This window comes from Amia ocellicauda, chromosome 17, assembly GCF_036373705.1.
Source record: "Amia ocellicauda isolate fAmiCal2 chromosome 17, fAmiCal2.hap1, whole genome shotgun sequence".
NCBI lineage: Eukaryota > Metazoa > Chordata > Actinopteri > Amiiformes > Amiidae > Amia > Amia ocellicauda.
The window spans coordinates 6,432,120-6,449,308 of NC_089866.1; the positions used below are offsets into that span (position 1 = coordinate 6,432,120).

Consider the following 17,189-nt stretch of genomic DNA (forward strand, 5'->3'; position numbering starts at 1 on the left):
TTATTGTATAGATAAATGCACACTGGTGAGGACAGGCAGCTATCCTTCACAGAATATTGCACAGAACCACGGACATGAATCTTAATATGGAGACATGTTACATGTTAAAGTCATGTTGGTTTCTGATTATAAAGAATATTAATAAAGTCATATAATATATTATTCTTGAACTAGTATGTGCTACCACAGAATTAAAAATGAAATAAACAAAGCTAGTATCCAGTAGTACAATGCCAACAGCTAAGAGGGATTTTGATCTATGAAGGAGGCTTCCAATGGGGCGTAAATCAAATGAAAGTACACTCTGAGACTTTGTAATCCCGGTCAGATTTTAAGAGATGAATATAAATGGTTTCTGATGACAGATTTTGTACTACAATAAAATATCTGTTTGTACTCCAGCAAAAGATTTATGACAGTCAACAGTCCTACTGTTGGTTAGAAAATTGTTGTACAGAAACTCAACCCCATTCTTGAAAAACACAGTGGCTGTTCTTGAAGATTTCAGGATCTGGCACTCAAACAAAATAATAGGAACAAGAAGAGCATGTATGTATATGTATGTATCTATGCATGTATATATTCATAAGATATTTATGGAAATGGCTGATTTAATTTCTGTTCAAAAGAAAAATGTATCAAATTGAATCAAATCTGCGCTCCACCCTGTTCGAGAAGGAGCGCCTGGATGAAAAAGCACTGTGCCTGTCATAATAAGGTGTGCTTTACTACAGAACCATTTGTACAAAAGTTAATGTAGCTAAGAGACAGGGAACAGAAGCCACATATCAGGAGATGCACAGAGAGCCATACGCAACAAATTGAAACGGATGAAATCCATAACTATGCCGGTGTATATGGAACGCTGCTTGCTCAAGGCTTGTTTGGCAGGTAGGTGCTTATGGTGTGACTGGAAAAATTATAATTAAGTCGAGGCCTTATGTGCTTGTCAACCATGGAGATTTATAGCACATAAGGGCTCTGAATAAGATACACTGTCAAAACGGTGTTCAAAGATAATAAATAGAAAATAGAAAATAAATGCCGGTGTCCTGTGCGTTCAAACACAGCTTATTTAGAATCCCGTAATATTATTTAGTCTCCTTGAATAATTGTCTCTTGAAAGAGACAGTAGTTTTCCATTACTGAAAATAAAAGTCGACAATTTGGCCAAAGCTCAGTTCCTCTTTTGGGAGAGGAAGAGTGACAGTCACTCCATTCAGAGCTTAAGCAGTTTTATGTATTCACCGATGACAATACAAGAAGTATATACACAGATCAGCCATAACATTATGACCACTGATAGGTGAAGTGAATAACACTGATAATCTCATTATCATGGCACCTGTCAGTGGGTGAGATATATTAGGCAGCAAGTGAACTTTTTGTCCTCAAAGGTGATGTGTTAGAAGCAGGAAAAATGGGCAAGCGTAAGGATCTGAGCGACTTTGACAAGGGCCAAATTGTGATGGCTAGACGACTGGGTCAGAGCATCTCCAAAACTGCAGCTCTTGTGGGGTGTTCCCAGTCTGCAGTGGTCAGTACCTATCAAAAGTGGTTCCAGGAAGGAAAAGCGGTGAACTGGCGACAGGGTCAAGGGCGGCCAAGGCTCACTGATGCACGTGGGGAGCGAAGGCTGGCCCGTGTGGTCCGATCCAACAGACGAGCTACTGTAGCTCAAATTGCTGAAAAAGTGAATGCTGGTTCTGATAGAAAGGTGTCAGGACACACAGTGCATCGCAGTTTGTTGCGTATGGGGCTGCGTACAATGGGCACGTGAGCATCAGAACTGGACCACGGCGCAATGGAAGAAGGTGGCCTGGTCTGATGAATCATGAGTTCAAGGTGTTGACTTCCCCAGATCTCAATCCAATCGAGCATCTGTGGGATGTGCTGGACAAACAAGTCCGATCCATGGACGCCCCACCTCGCAACTTACAGGACTTAAAGGATCTGCTGCTAACGTCTTGGTGCCAGATACCACAGCACACCTTCAGAGGTCTAGTGGAGTCCATGCCTCGATGGGTCAGGGCTGTTTTGGCAGCAAAAGGGGGACCCACACAATATTAGGCAGGTGGTCATAATGTTATGGTGTATATAAATAAGAAAGGCAAGAAAAAAATGCAATTATTCTGAGCGCCTACTTTCTCAGTGATTCCAAAGTTTGGCAGCATTATTGACCAAGGGGTGCAGGTGGAGGATAATGCGCACTTCCGAGCACAGATATCAATGGGGATATCTCTCTTTCTGTTATCTTGGGGAGAGAGTACAGACAGGGACTGTGACAGCAGCATTTGGAATTAGACACAGGCAGAGAGCGATGATCCGATTCAGTTCAGAACGACCCATGCCCAGGAAGGAGATGATCTAGGGAGTACATTGTTTATAGGCCGCCTCCTGATCTGTGCCATCTGCGTTCGAACCTTGAAGACTCGGGTGAAACTCAAAAATTCAAACCATAGTATAGAATACCCACAGACTTCATAAGTAGAATAGGTCTGCAGCATTTGACAGGTGCTTTATGTCTCAGATTGGTCCCTTTCCAAAGTGACTCTTGTAGCACACCAGGCTCAATTAAGACCCTCCATTTACCTCAAATGTGGCCAGCTGGTAGGTGAGTTATGTGCTTCTGGGCAGTTACTCGTGGGGTTGACAGCCACAGGCAAACCTCTGCGGTGACAAGACAGCTGGGCATGTTTCTCTAACCTTATTCTCACCGATATCCAGCTCCCTGCCATAGGGTTGAGAAGCAGACCAAACAGTGCTGTTGAGTAAATATGTTCTGTTTCGGTAAAAGAACAAAACAAGCAAACAATAAAAAAAACAAAGACAAAGAAAACTCTGAATATCTGCTCCCTGTCTCACATTGAATTAAGGCACAGGGCCTGCGTTCGACGATCCTGTTACTGCTGAAGCACAATTCATCAGTCTCCTTTCCCAGCAAGTGCGCACCACTGCGTTCGCCTGTCCGTCTTCCTTATCATGGTGCCGATTTTTTTTCCTTTTTTCTTTCCCCGCACTCTGGGGATTGTCTGTCATTGCTTTCGATACTCCACCCACACATCTGCCCGCCACCGAACAGCCATCTGCCTCCTCCTCAGCGTTAATGTTCACACTCAGCTACCCCGGCACATTTTGGGTTTGAGAGCAGTTTACGGCTCTCCCTGGGGCCACCTTAGTCCTCCTGCTCCGAGAATGTGCATCGTGTGTGTGTGTGTGGGTTCATGATATGCTAACACGAGAGTATCACTGCTAGGAAACAATAAACCTCTTTTTTTTAGACTAATTATTATCTCTAGAGAGGAAAATCCAAGTCTAGCTACCTGCAGAAGAACAAACAAAAGGCACAAATGCTCTCTTAATCACCTTATTGAATGAAACACACACACATTAAAAGTAGATGCCATTTTACCACAATTGACATTTTATGGTGCGTGTGGGTTTAATTCCTTTTTGACAGTATATTTGTATGAAATGCACAAACACCATTGGCTTCCGAACAGCATGTCCCTAAGGGGGTGAGAATTAGTAGGCGTAAGTCATAATTAAGTCCGTACCACCTAGGCTGGCAAAAATCTCTGTGAATGAAGCTGTAAGATCAGAGACTGGAGGCAGAACAAACTAGCTGCGGCTCAGGAAAGAGTCAAATTAAAAATGGCTATCAGTGAATAGATTCTGTGGTACTGCAGGGTTCAGTATCGTTCCACAGAGAAAATTAACGAATCTGCTCCTTTACTAGGAGGAATAGAAACTTGTGGGAGACCACTGCTTTATTGATCTAGTGCTCAAAACACAGAAGGGGAAAAGAAACAGACCTCCAGAATGTATTAAAGTCTATAATTGGTAGGAAAGGTAAGGGCCACTGACCTGCACTATGTAAGACACGGAGATAGAAAGATCATTCTGTTTCAGAGGTTTGTCTCTCTTCGCTGTTTCAGAAGCCCTTGTGTGTAAATTTGGTCTGGGGCAACAGGTTGGAAAGGAGAATGACGGCACCACCATTTTTTACTTTGTTTTTATGTGCACTGACATTCAGGTATAGACAGAAACCTTTGGGGGGAGACAGCCGAGGGGATTACCGATTTCCAGCTTCACAAGAGCAGTTCAGAGAAATTATATTTGTATGAAGTCTAATAGAGCAGTTATTCTGATATTGTCAAAGAGAAGCCCTGGGAGAAATGTAAACGAATCCAAATTTATACTGTGTGGCTACTGATGGCTTAGTGCCTTAGGCATCATCATGATGACTTAACGATGACTTTAAATGACTGTAATTAATTCTGTTGATAAAGACACTTCAGAATGTAGCATTTCTCCACGTAGAAATGTTATAAATAAAAGCAGCCAACATGTCCATTGTTAATATCAAATCTGTCAACATGTGAAAATGTCAGCACCCTTGTATCAGATCAGATTAAAATAAAAAAAGTTTTAATATGTTCAGTCTTTCAGGAACTTTGTTAGGGAAACGGTCGACAGGTGTTCTTGGGGCCGTGGAAATCTCCTGCTCTGCTCTGTATGAAATGTCTTTCAAATTAATAGTGTTCGCATAGCCAAATGCCAAGATAAGGTTGTTTCCAGACAAGGCTGTTCGCGATCAAGATTAAAGAGGTTGAGAGGAGTAGCGACGCAATGTTTTCTGATTTGATGGTTGCATTATGAGGAAACCATTTTACCCCACAAGCATCGTGGATCAAGTTGTTTCCATTAGCTGCCTTTTATTTTTTTTGTAGGTGTACTTTTTATGGATTACACATTTTCCTCTGTCTTTAGGCCACTGTTATTGTACTTAGCACTGTAAAGCACATCGGTATTGGAGTGGTTGTATTGTGCAGCTCATTTGGTTTGGGGCCAGTTCTTTCTTGTGGAAATCTCTGCTGAGGGTCACTAATGGCTTACTTGTCAGGGCTGTCGGGCAGCTCTTGACATTGCACATTAATCTGGATATCACAGATGATTTTGATTCCATTCTCCAAAACTGCAATGGCATGTCTGTCTAGCCGTACTAATCCATATATCTTTGTGACCTGGCCAAGACCTGTAGCAAATTGGTGTGGTGACTAAGCTATATAAACCCCTAGCAGATACTGAGCTCCTTTGTGTTTTTTTTTTCTCATTTTTTATGAAGTGAAACTCATTCAGGGCCCCAATAAACTGGAAGACATACCTTCACCCCCATGACAATAATGGTAAAGCTTACTTGTATCACTATATTGCCCTGTAACTGAGAAACCAAAACACATATCAGTATGGTTCTGAGTCTGCCATATGCAGTGCCTTTCATCTTCATATTTTGTTGCCTTTTACACTGGAATAAACATTTAGTAAAATTGCTTTTTTGTTACCTTTCTCTACACATCCTACGCTTCCACTTCCAAGTGAAAAAAACCCTCTAGAAATTTGTTGAAAATTAATACAAATATGTACTGAAATAGCTTGGTTGGATATGTTTAATTGTAATAGCAGTCCTAAATTAGCTCAGGTGTAACCAGTCACATTCAAAATCATAGACCAATTTAAGTGGTCTCCACCTGTGTTAAATTGTAGTGATTCACATTATTTCAGGATACAGCAGGTTCTTTAGGTTCACTTGAGGGTAGTGCATTTCAAAGCAGACCATGAGCAGCGAGAGCATTCAAATGAACTCCAGTTGTTGAAAGGCACAGATCAGGGGATGTGTATAAAGAATATCAAAGGCCTTGGATATGCCTTGGAGCACAGTCAAGACGATTATTAAGATGTGGAAAGTGTCTGAAACCACCAAGATCCTGCTTAGATCAGGCCGTCCCTCCAAACTGGATGACCGATAAAGAAGGAGACTGATCAGAGGTGCTACCAAGAGGCCAATGGCAACTTTGCAAGAGTTACAGACTCCACAAATCTGGCCTGTATGGTAAAGTGGCAAGAAGGGAACCATTACTCAAGAAAGCCCACCTGAAACACTGAGGAGGTTGTGTAGTCTAAAATTGAACTTTTTTGCCTAAATGCAAAACATTGTTTGGTGTAAACCCAACACAGTGCATCACCAAAAACCACCATCCCTATTGTGAAGCAAGGTGGTGGCAGCATCTTGTTATGAGGATGTTTCTCAATGGCAGGGACTGGAGCACTTTGTCAGGATAGAAGGGAAAATGAATGGAGCAAAGTACAGAAAAGTCCTTGAGGGAAACCTACGGCCAAACAGTGACGGAAGTTCACCTTTCAGCATGACTATGGCCTAAAGCACACAGCCAAAGCTACACTTTAGTGGCTAAGGGAATACAATTGTAAATGTCCTTTAGAGCCCCAACCTAAATCCAATCGAAAATGTATGGCATGACTTTAAGATTGCTGTCTATCAATGATCCCAAGGAACTTGACAGAGCTTGAACAGTTTTGTAAAGAAGAATGGTTAAATATTACCAAATCTAGATGTGTAAAGTTGCTAGAGTCCTAGCCCAACAGATTTACATTGCTACCAAAGGTGCTTCCACCACGTATTGGGTGGAGACTTATCCAATTATTATGTTTTATCATTTTATATTTTTAAAACATATTCTTTGTTCACAAAGAATGGTGTGTAGATAAGTGGAAAACATCCTCATTTAAAGGCATGAAACTGAGGCACTGACAGCAAAATGTGAAAAAAATACCTCAAGGGGGTGTAGACTTTCTATAGGCACTGTATACTTTTGAACATGAGCTCAGAGGATTTAAATGAATAGACCACAGTCATCACTGCTTATAAAATGCTTCCCCTCAGTTGATTTCATTGCTCAAATACCTCTAAATAGGTTAACATAACATGCAGAGTAACTTCCTGGGAGATAGAAGCAGTTCATTTTGTAGTAGTCACAGGCTCTATAACCAAAGTTAATTTGATCCACCAGTTCTATTAATTAAAAAGAACATCTTTAACGAAGGAAGACAAGAGCATAAATTGTAGCTGAGTACTCTAATGAAAGTGTCAGCGCTCCATGGCATGGCGCTGATGACGGGTATGTCCCGGTGTCTGTGTATAATCTAAAAAGTCAGGTATGGCAGAGAGAACGTGTCACAGGGAGCCAGAACTTGAGACTTGGTAAAGATTTAATGAAAGGAATTCCAGTAGTGCTGCAGTGCTATAAATAACTATGTCGCAAGCTGACTTCACACCAAAGGCAAAGTTCGGCTTAAAGAAAATGAAGAATAGGTCTGCAAGATTCAAGAAACAATAAAGGAAAGTACTTCAAAGATTAAGACCAGGCTCTCTCTGAATGCTAATACAGATCTTCAATTCAAGGTGTTAAATACTTTTGCACACTTATTTATTTCATCCTACAGTTTCGATTTACGTTTAGTCTCTTCGAAGAGGGATTGTTACTAGGTTGGTAGAGGGATGTTGCTCTAGCTAAGATCTGCCAATTAGTACACTGTTTTATCAGCGGATGTGTCATTTGAGAGGGAGAGAGGCTGCTTCCTTGCAATACTTAAATATGTATTTAACTCCACCGTTTTTACCTAAAGCTTACACATCAGAGGATTCTTTGAAACGCACGTTTGTTCTGTTCTCATAATGCGGAGCAGTGAACGGGCATATTAGGAAGGTTGTACGGCTCCCAGGAGTGGGCAGCTGCCAAGCCTTGTCGAGTGCAAGGTGGCAATAGCTGGGGGCAACTTCTTTTCAACCCTGTTTAAAGAGGCACCTTCTGCCTGTCAGGATAGCTCACTCCATCAGTCAGGAAGAGCAATGCAAAGGAAGGAGTTTATTGAAGCCGTTAATAATCTCTTTCAAAGGAGAAGGCATGTGGCATTTTGTTTCATCAGGTTTCTTAAAGGAGAGATCAAAGATCGGTGCTGCAATGCTAGGCTCCCGGGGTGTTGTTTAAAGTGTAATGGGCTGGGGGAGGTGTGGGGGGGATTGGGAAGAGTAAAGTGAACAGTAACTGAAGAAATTAGAGAGTCAGGTATATGTAATTAGTCACTTGATAGATTGTTTTAATTATTATGATGAGCCTGTCTTTAACTTCCAGGTTTTCTTGTGTTGAACAAAAATACAGGCCACCAAAGCACTGGAAACTGTGATTTGTTTTAATTTGAATGTGAATGTCATATGCATTTATTTAAAGTAGGCTATATTGGTGTGTTGTTGGAAATTAAATATTAACATTCCAACAACAGCCATGGTATTAAAAAAACCATGAAGGTCCAAATGCGTTTTGTATTTCATGTTGTAATTTTAAATTAAGTGTTTTTTTGTCTGTGTCCATATTGTTCTATTGAACAAGTCAGACAAAAAAAGAACAGTGTTAACTTACATGGCTTGCCATCGCCTATGGCATCTCGTTGGACTTGCAATATCCAGTCCTAATATAACATTTTCTCATCTCCATCTTACTCTGTTGACTCGCTCGGATAGGTGGAGGGTCCCTCCTCATAGGCCAACATGTACATCCTCAATCCAAGTCTATAAACAGGCCAAATACTCCATGTCATACCTATATAATATAATCTCTGGAAAAGCAGGTTTTGTCTCGTAGAAGAAATGGTAAAAACTGAGGAAAGAGTAGTTCCAGTGGAAGAACAGAAACAGTCATCTGGAATCCATTACACAGGCTTTGATTCAGATTCCCCTGATATTGCCTCCAATCCTGGAGCTCGGTGAGTGTGCATTTTCACAGATGTGGTTCTCCTCAACAGCTGGAGAGACATTTTGAAAACATCCTGCACAACAAATGGCAGGTTAAACATACCTCCCTGTAGGATACAACTTTGAGAGACAGAGAGAGGGAGGGGGAGAGAGAGAGAGAGAGAGAGAGAGAGAGAGAGAGAGAGAGAGAGAGAGAGAGAGAGAGAGAGAGAGAGAGAGAGACTGTGTGGCTGGAAATTTTACGACTTTAATGTTTAATGTGTTACGGTTAAGTAAGGTAAGTGATGCTAAAGAACATCTGTTAAAGAAAAAGTTTAGGACAATCCCACTGCCCTTCTCTTTGTATATCAGAGGGAAACAGATTGTATACATATGAAACATGCCATGGTGGTACAGCATTGTGTTTCTTTTAATGTCATTTTTAGATAATAATATGATTTAAGGAGAGTTATAGATGATGATTTAAGTCGAGGGCATTTGAGCAAACAAGAAAGAAAATTGTCAACCTGATGCTTTGGCGTCACCTAAAGCAACACAATTCCTGATACCATTAACTGCGTTCAGCCACACTGGAAAACAGTCAACTTCTTTTCTATTACCTAAGCAATACAATTACTGTGAAATTAAGCATTAAGTGGATTGTATGCGCCATTGGTTTGTGAAGCTCTGTTTGAATTATATTTACCAAATGAGGTAATTTTGATGCACCAGAGAATGTCTCAAATTTAGCAGAAAGGTGTAGATGAATCGAAGCTCACGAAATTCAAACTGCCCAGACTCTAATTAGCCTTTTTCTTTTCTTTTTTTGGGGGGAACAGTAGAATCCTGTTGTTAATGAGCACTTTTGTTATTTGGCATACACAAGCCCTTTCTTTTGTGATTTGGTTCATCCCATTTTCCATTTAGTGGCATTTAGAGATAGTCTGCTTTTATCTATCTGATGCCTTTTCCTTCATCATCATTAAGGTGCATAGCATTTAATGAACCTGTTCTGTGGTTCTAATTTACATGCAAATTACCTGAATTACTGTATCCATGGTATTCCTTTGGCAAAGGAGATAAACACAGCCTTTTGGCCCCCCAGTGTAAAATTAAGGAGTGCGTCTAAAAATGCAGTCTTCTGCTTTGACATCACTCGGCTAATTTTAGGATAAGGCAAGACTATTATAATTACAGGACACTTGGTTTAAATATGATTGTGTGTATTACAATAGGCCAGTCACAAAAAATAGTGCAGACATTTAAACGATTGCAGTGGCTCGTGGGATGTCATGCTGTGTGGACTTCAGTCCTAAATGGAAAAGTAAAGTTTTAGATAACTGAATGCACCGTAAGGGAAACTTCAAATGAACAAGAAGCAGTGATTTATCACAGTGAAAGCTTGCGTGTACTCAGTGTAATCTATTCCATATAATTAAATAGATAATATTTAATGAAACGTTGGCATATCCATCTGTCTAACACATGTGATGTATAAGTCACATATAAATCCTAGTTTTTATTTTTTCACTACCACCCATATACCTGTTTTGTAATTAAATGAACTATTTGTGTCAAGGGTATACAATTGTTTTAAGATTAAGCATTTCATATGGTATGGAGTAGAGGAGATGTTTGTACTTTTCAGATAGTATACCTACTGATTTTTATAACTTATAAATATATACATTGTTAAAATCTCTATGAAATGATTTTATCTTTTGCCATTGCACATCTGCTGAGCATGGTTTTATATCTTGCTGCATTGAAGACGTTTCTATGAGTTTAAAAGTTCCTGAGAAGTAATTATACACTGATGGGAAAGATCTCCAAACCACCGATTCAGAGATAGCAGGTGTTTTTAAAGCTGTCAAGGGCAGTTAGTGACCGTTTTCAAAAGATGCACTTTGATGATAAGTCAGCTTAAATATGTCCTCTAAAAGTAAAAGAGAGTTGGGTCCTGTTGCATTTCAAATGTATTGCAGAATATTATTTTTTCTTCCCGTGCCGAAAGACTTAGGTGTATCTAATCTTAGGGGCTGACTGGACACTCACTTCAGTGTGTTATTAATAGATCACTTTTACTATCAGCTAGTCATCAATAAGCGATCAAGTAAATGTCCACCAAGCAAAAACACATTGATTAATGAGAGACCTGGGATTTAACACAAATATATAATGGCTCTATGGTCCCTGCCTTGCTAGAGATCACTTAACGCTGTGCTAATGATCACACCCGTGCTGACAGCAATGGGAATGCTTGGTGTCTCGTTGGGGTCTGCTCTGTAATCAAAGGTCTGCTGGAGATGTTACTATGCAGAATTGGTGTTGGTCTCTATAATACTCACATACCCTTGACAATGCATATTACAGAGAAATGTGCGTTTGTGAATATTTAAATAGTTTGAGATCATTCCCATCTTGTGCGAAATGTGGATACATTTAGTTTGGATCGGACAACCAGTTCCAACCATCCATATACCGTGCAGCTAGGCTTGACTTAAATTGTTCCACTTAGGTTACACTCAGCAAAGGAACCTCTTCAGTTAGGTCATGTGCTTTGGCCCAAGCAATTTTTCCCAGATCCTAAATGGTATATACAGTGCTGTAAATTAGCAGTTTTTGTATTATACAGACAAAAAGCACAGACATAAATAACAACTGTAATATAGGTTTGTTATGAACGTGTTTATTTGTAAAATAAAATGTCAAATTAACGTAATTTCTGTATATTAAATGCTATATTTTCTATTTACACATTCATGTAATTACATAAGAACACAAGAACATAAGAAATTCTACAAACAAGAGGGGGCCATTCGCCCCATTGTGCTCGTTTGGTGTCCATTAATAACTAAGTGATCCAAGGATCCTATCCAGTCTATTTTTGAATGTTACCACATTTTCAGCTTCAGCCACATCGCTGGAGAGTTTGTTCAGATTGTGATGCCTCTCTGTGTGAAAAAGTGTCTCCTGTTTTCTGTCTTAAATGCCTTGAAGCCCAATTTCCATTTGTGTCCCCGGGTGCATGTGTCCCTGCTGATCTGGAAAAGCTCCTCTGGTTTGATGTGGTCGATGCCTTTCATGATTTTGAAGACTTGAATCAAGTCCCCACGTAGTCTCCTCTGTTCCAGGGTGAAAAGGTTCAGTTCCTCAGTCTCTCAGTAGGACGTTCCCTTCAGACCTGGAATAAGTCTGGTTGCTCTCCTCTGAACTGCCTCTAGAGCAGCGATATCTTTCTTGAAGTGTGGAGCCCAGAACTGTCCACAGTATCCAGATGAGCTCTAACTAGTGCATTGTACAGTCTGAACATTACTGCCCATGTTTTAAATTCTACACTTTATATACCCTAGCATTTTGTTTGCATTTTTTATTGCTTCTCCATATTGTTTGGATGGGGAAAGTGAGGAGTCCACATAAACTCACCTTGATATTTCATACAACTTAAACAAAAAAATAAATACATAATAAAAGAAAGCCTATGAGCTGATACACTGTATATATGTCACCATAAAAATATATATTCAGTTATAGAATAGAATACATTCCTTTTAATAAAAGGCTTAACATAAAACTGGAGTAACAGAGCTGTGTAATTTTATTTAAACTAGACCAATGAATCAAATAGCTGTTCTGTCCAGGAAAACAATAGAGCAGAATGAAACATAATACAATACAGCCTGCTTTTAAATGCCAGGAGTGCCAGACTGTAAATATAATTTGAGGAAAATGTAATGCATTTTTCTTAGAAAATAAGATCATGGTATATTCCATCAATAAAACCCAATAGCATCCTTACAAACAATACAAATAGTTTAATGTAAAAATCTATTTACAAGATCGGTTGTTGTAGACAAACAAATGTTGAGTCTTCACTGATTTAGTGTCGTTTTTTGTTGTTGTGGGGAATTCCTTTCATTCTACAATACATCATATTTATCCACAACAACAAATAAACAGAGGGAATGATTGACTGACAGATGAGAAATGCCACAACGACTGCAGCATTGTGACTTGATTTTAAGGTTATTGGAATTTACTGCTGAGATATCATCCAGCTTTCTCCGTGTGTAAAAAGTTTATTTTATGGTAATGTGCAGAATTCTCATTTTCAAACTTGCAGAATTATTTAAGTTGGATATTTGAAACATCTTACTGGTTTTGTGAACAGGTCAAACTGTATAGTAGTGCTGTGGGTTTGGTCGCTGTCATCTTAATAGAAACACAATTTAAGCTTTAAGAGGCCCTCGTACCCATTAGAGCAGAAAAGCTTGGATGCAACAGAGGATAATTTTCATCCCATGGGAACGCTGACACGATAACTAGCATTAACCTAAATTTTTTGTGACATGGGTTAGTACCACTTGAGTTCCAGCACTTTGCAAATCAGATGATTTCTCAACCAATTGGCATTGACCCTGCTTTTCAGAAGGATTCGTTTTCTATCAGGGTTCTTGGCCACGAATGGAAAAGTGTTGCAGGGGTTCGCCTGCGTCCTTAGCAGTCTCCCTGCCTCATAGTAGGACTTCTCTTTCATTATGTAGGAGATTCTAACAAATTTATGTTAAAATCAGTAATATTGAATGGTTATCTTGCCTTTATGTGGCAATTTAAGTATCATTCAGGTCAAGTAATGCTTCAGACACCAGCTATGATCTTCAAACTAAACCTGATTGGTGCCTTTATTTTGTATTTGTAATTATTTTTTAATCTGTTTGATTATTCATAATTTTTCTACTTTTGGAGGTTTATTTCTGCTGTCACTCCTTGCCTTTACAGCTGTAATTAACCAATCTGTAAATGATGCTGTAATTCCTTCAGAGAAAAGAAGACTTGTTGAAAGCAAATGTCTTCGCGTTAACAATAAATAAATATGAATAATAATAAAAAACAAAACAACTGCAGATTAATGGAATGGATTTATTAATATATTCTTGATTCGTGATGAGATCTCTATGATTTCACTGAGAAAAAGGCATTGATTAACAACCCTAATTATAGCATTGAACAGCAGAAATAATCCACGAACACAAACTAACCTAATTATGAGAAGGAACTAATGGGGAATTTCTTACCATGTGTTTTCGTGTGTCACACATATTAATATTAATTCAATCAAATGTGCTGATAAATACCTAATTTTATTCGGACAAAGGAGGTACTGTATTAAGAAAAAAATAACTAAATGCAAAAACAAAGAGAACATCTGAACATGTGTGGAGAGCACAGCCTCGCCTGCACTCCAGTGTAATGTACCTGTGAGATCCAGGCCATTTCACTCTGTGGCAGTGAGTGAGTTATCTCTTGTGTTTAATGCCGGGTGACTTCCCCAATTCCAGCCCGGTCATAGTTCAACAAGCAGGCTGATGGAAGTGTCTTGTCGTTGCAGATGGGCAGATGGGAGAACAAGAGCCTGACCCTGAAGTACCCCGTCTGGCCTCGATTCAATTCCTTCGGAGACGCCGAGTCCGACGACAACCACCTGAGCATCGTCACCCTGGAAGAGGCGCCCTTCGTCATCGTGGAGAACGTGGAGCGCCTGACCGGCACCTGCATGCGCAACTCTGTGCCCTGCCGGAAGCACATCAAAGAGTGAGCGCTCCTTCTTTCTCCCCTCAGAGCTGTCGGTTGTTCGCATTGTGGAATATGAATCCCCTCACATTGCTACAGCTGCTAAAATGTAACTCTTAATGTATTTGTCATTAATTATATGCATATGCATTGAACATCCACAAGGACTTCAAAAGCCCCTTACATATTTCTTTCTGTCATTATTCTTACATAAATAAATACATAAATAACATTATTCTGTAAACCCCAGACTGTTTCTATGCTGAATTCAGTTGCGCAGTATTTAGCAACCTTTAGATAACCCTGTAGATTTGTATGTATGTGTTTGTGTATATTTATTGAATATATACTCTATATTTCTTATTCAAGCTGATTAAATTAACTCTAACATCCACTCAGATACTTCCTTCCTAGTTCCAGAATGTGCTGAAGGAAAACAGCGAGACGCACTCACATACGCATCCCAAATCCCACGCTGGGCCCACATGCATATAGGCCAATACACTTTCCATTACATTACTTAAATAGCACAATTCCTTTTCAAGCATTTATTGTGCCTATTTGGAGAGTGAGTGCTACAGCAGGTTTAATGATGCATGTGGAAGCATTTGCAATAAGCATAACAGTGCTGGGACCTTCTTGAAAGAAACATTTCCCACTGCAGGACTTAAATGGCTGCTGCTGAAGTGTTAACATGCTCTTTACAATCTCCCTAACTTCCCATTAAATGAAAAAAGAAGAGGTGTTTGAGCATCCAAGAAATTCGCAGATCGAGGGAATGTGCGGATGTGTTGTCGGCGATGGGGCAGTGAAGTCGGTGGCAATGCACAAATTAAGGCGACAAGTTCTTGATGAGAAATGTACGTTTTAAGCTAACTCAGCCTTTAGAAGATATGTATATAAGAAAGGTTATAACTGAAAGGAAGCTAAATTTGTGTCCATTTCCTGAAGGAAGCTCATAAGTCTACTTCAACAACATGGCGGAGTGCCCTAGTTTGTTTTGGACCCTCCATGATTCTCCGTATGAAGGATGGCTCCCGTTTTCCCCTTCACATGCTCATAATTTTCATTTGTGGACAGATACCCTCCTTTTGAGGTTGACCTGGTCAGTACCTCTGTGGATTACAACACCTGAATCGAATCCCTTGCCTCTCTCCTGTTCGTGACAGGAAGATTCGGTTTAATTATCCTGTCTGTGTAGGGAATTCCTTTGAGACCCGGAATTATTCTAGTCACTCTTTGAATTCTTACCATTACAGAAATATGTTTTTGTGTTTTTTTAAGATGGTTACTAAAATAATTGAAAGTACAGTGTCCCAAATAAGGTCTGATGTGATTCATAGTATCATTTCTGCTCTTGAAATATTGTGCAGATAAGGAAACCCTTTTGATATGTATAATGTACATTCTTCCTACCTTGCATGCAACTAAATAGAGTGTAAATCTTTTGGTATTTCCTTTTCTGTTGCTTCAATCTTTGCTGCCTGTTTGTGTATCATCCATAAATTTAAGAAGATTATTAACTATACCAGGGTACAGATCATTGATCCAAATCAGAAACAGCAGGGGACTAAAACTGAACCCTATGGTAATCCACTAACTACCAAAGTTTTCATATTTTTCCCTTTATCAGTGCTACACCATTTTTGTGTGTTTTTTTCACATTAAAAAGTTCAAGGAAAACATTTGCATATGAATGTTCTAGCCACTGATACTGAGGACGGCCGCAGAAGTACCTGCTTAAAAATGCCCACAGATTATTGTATGTTCTTGAATTTGGCGAAGGACTCACCAGACTTCGACATGATTGCAAGTTTCCAGGGAATACGGGACAGGCGGTTGTGTCCAGGCCCATCTGAGGAACACAAGCTGCAATGAAAACATGCCAACAATTCTACTCCACATTCAGAGAGCCTTTTAAATCACAGCCAGTAAAAACAAATGGACTTGGCTGAAGGTACACTAGTGTTCTCAGTACCATCTATTTTTGCGGTCAGGAAACGATGTCTGTACACTTGCTGCTCAATATGGCGTGAAGGCATATGACATCTATGGGCGGAGGACATAACCCCCGCTATAAATTGCCTTTCGTCTCGTCTGATTGGCTATTATCAAACCCTATTATCAGCATGTTCACCTTTAAATCTATGTCAGAATTTGGAAGATTGAAATGTGGAGGTGAACACGAACATCTGTATTGGCTTGGGTTGTGGAGGTTCACCATAGAAGAGGAGCAGATGACAGTACTGAGAAGATGGGGAAGAGGCTGAAGGGATTTTTCTGCACAGTTGTCAATGCAGTTTGTTCCTGTGCACCATGCTAATTTTTGACTTAGAAAACACAGAAAAACCAACCAAATACAAATGTGCTGGGATTTCTCTCTGGGTTAGGAGCATTTTCTGCAATCGAAATTGGCCTCCTTAGACTCCCGACCACAATATCATCAAGATTGTACAACATTGTTTTGACAGGGAGAAATGGCAGGCAGTAATAACAGTCTGAAACACAGGGGAGAAGCTAATACTGCACTGCAGGGAGCCGAGAAGGAATATCCCAGGAGAATATTTAGAAGAAAAAAAAAAACCTTCAGCATTGTACTTCTTGGTTTTATACAGTCATGCAGTCACACTACACAGCAGCTCACACTAATTAGGGTTTATTATACTTCTCATTAAAATCCTGCCACTGCTGTCAATAAGATATCTGTATTGATTTATATATGTGCGTATATATGCTAGGGCTACACGTATAAACCTAAAATGCCCTATTTCGCCAAATGTCTCAAGACTATGCTAGACACAGTTTGCAGTATGCTTTGCCATTCGGGGAGGCATATGCTTTGTGCCAGCTTGAAGTTTTAGATTTCAATCTTGTTTTCCATAGAAGTGGGATGTGTTTTGTAATGTAAACAGAAGGTTCTCTCTCTGTTTATATGAATGACTCCATGACACTAAAATTAGCCATGCTCAGATTGAACCGTTAACGTTGACATAATCTCCCGATCAGGCACAGTCACAATTTCAATCGATGC

The 17,189-nt window shown here is 39.7% G+C and overlaps 1 protein-coding gene across 1 annotated transcript in view; it reads left to right on the forward strand.

Moving 5' to 3' along the window:
- Positions 1-17,189, forward strand: part of grin2aa (glutamate receptor, ionotropic, N-methyl D-aspartate 2A, a) — a 121,025-nt gene that overhangs the window by 75,235 nt on the left and 28,601 nt on the right. Inside the window, exon 4 of the mRNA XM_066689909.1 lies at positions 13,977-14,179. Within this exon, the coding sequence (XP_066546006.1) occupies positions 13,977-14,179 (203 nt within the window). The remainder of the gene's footprint in view (positions 1-13,976; positions 14,180-17,189) is intronic.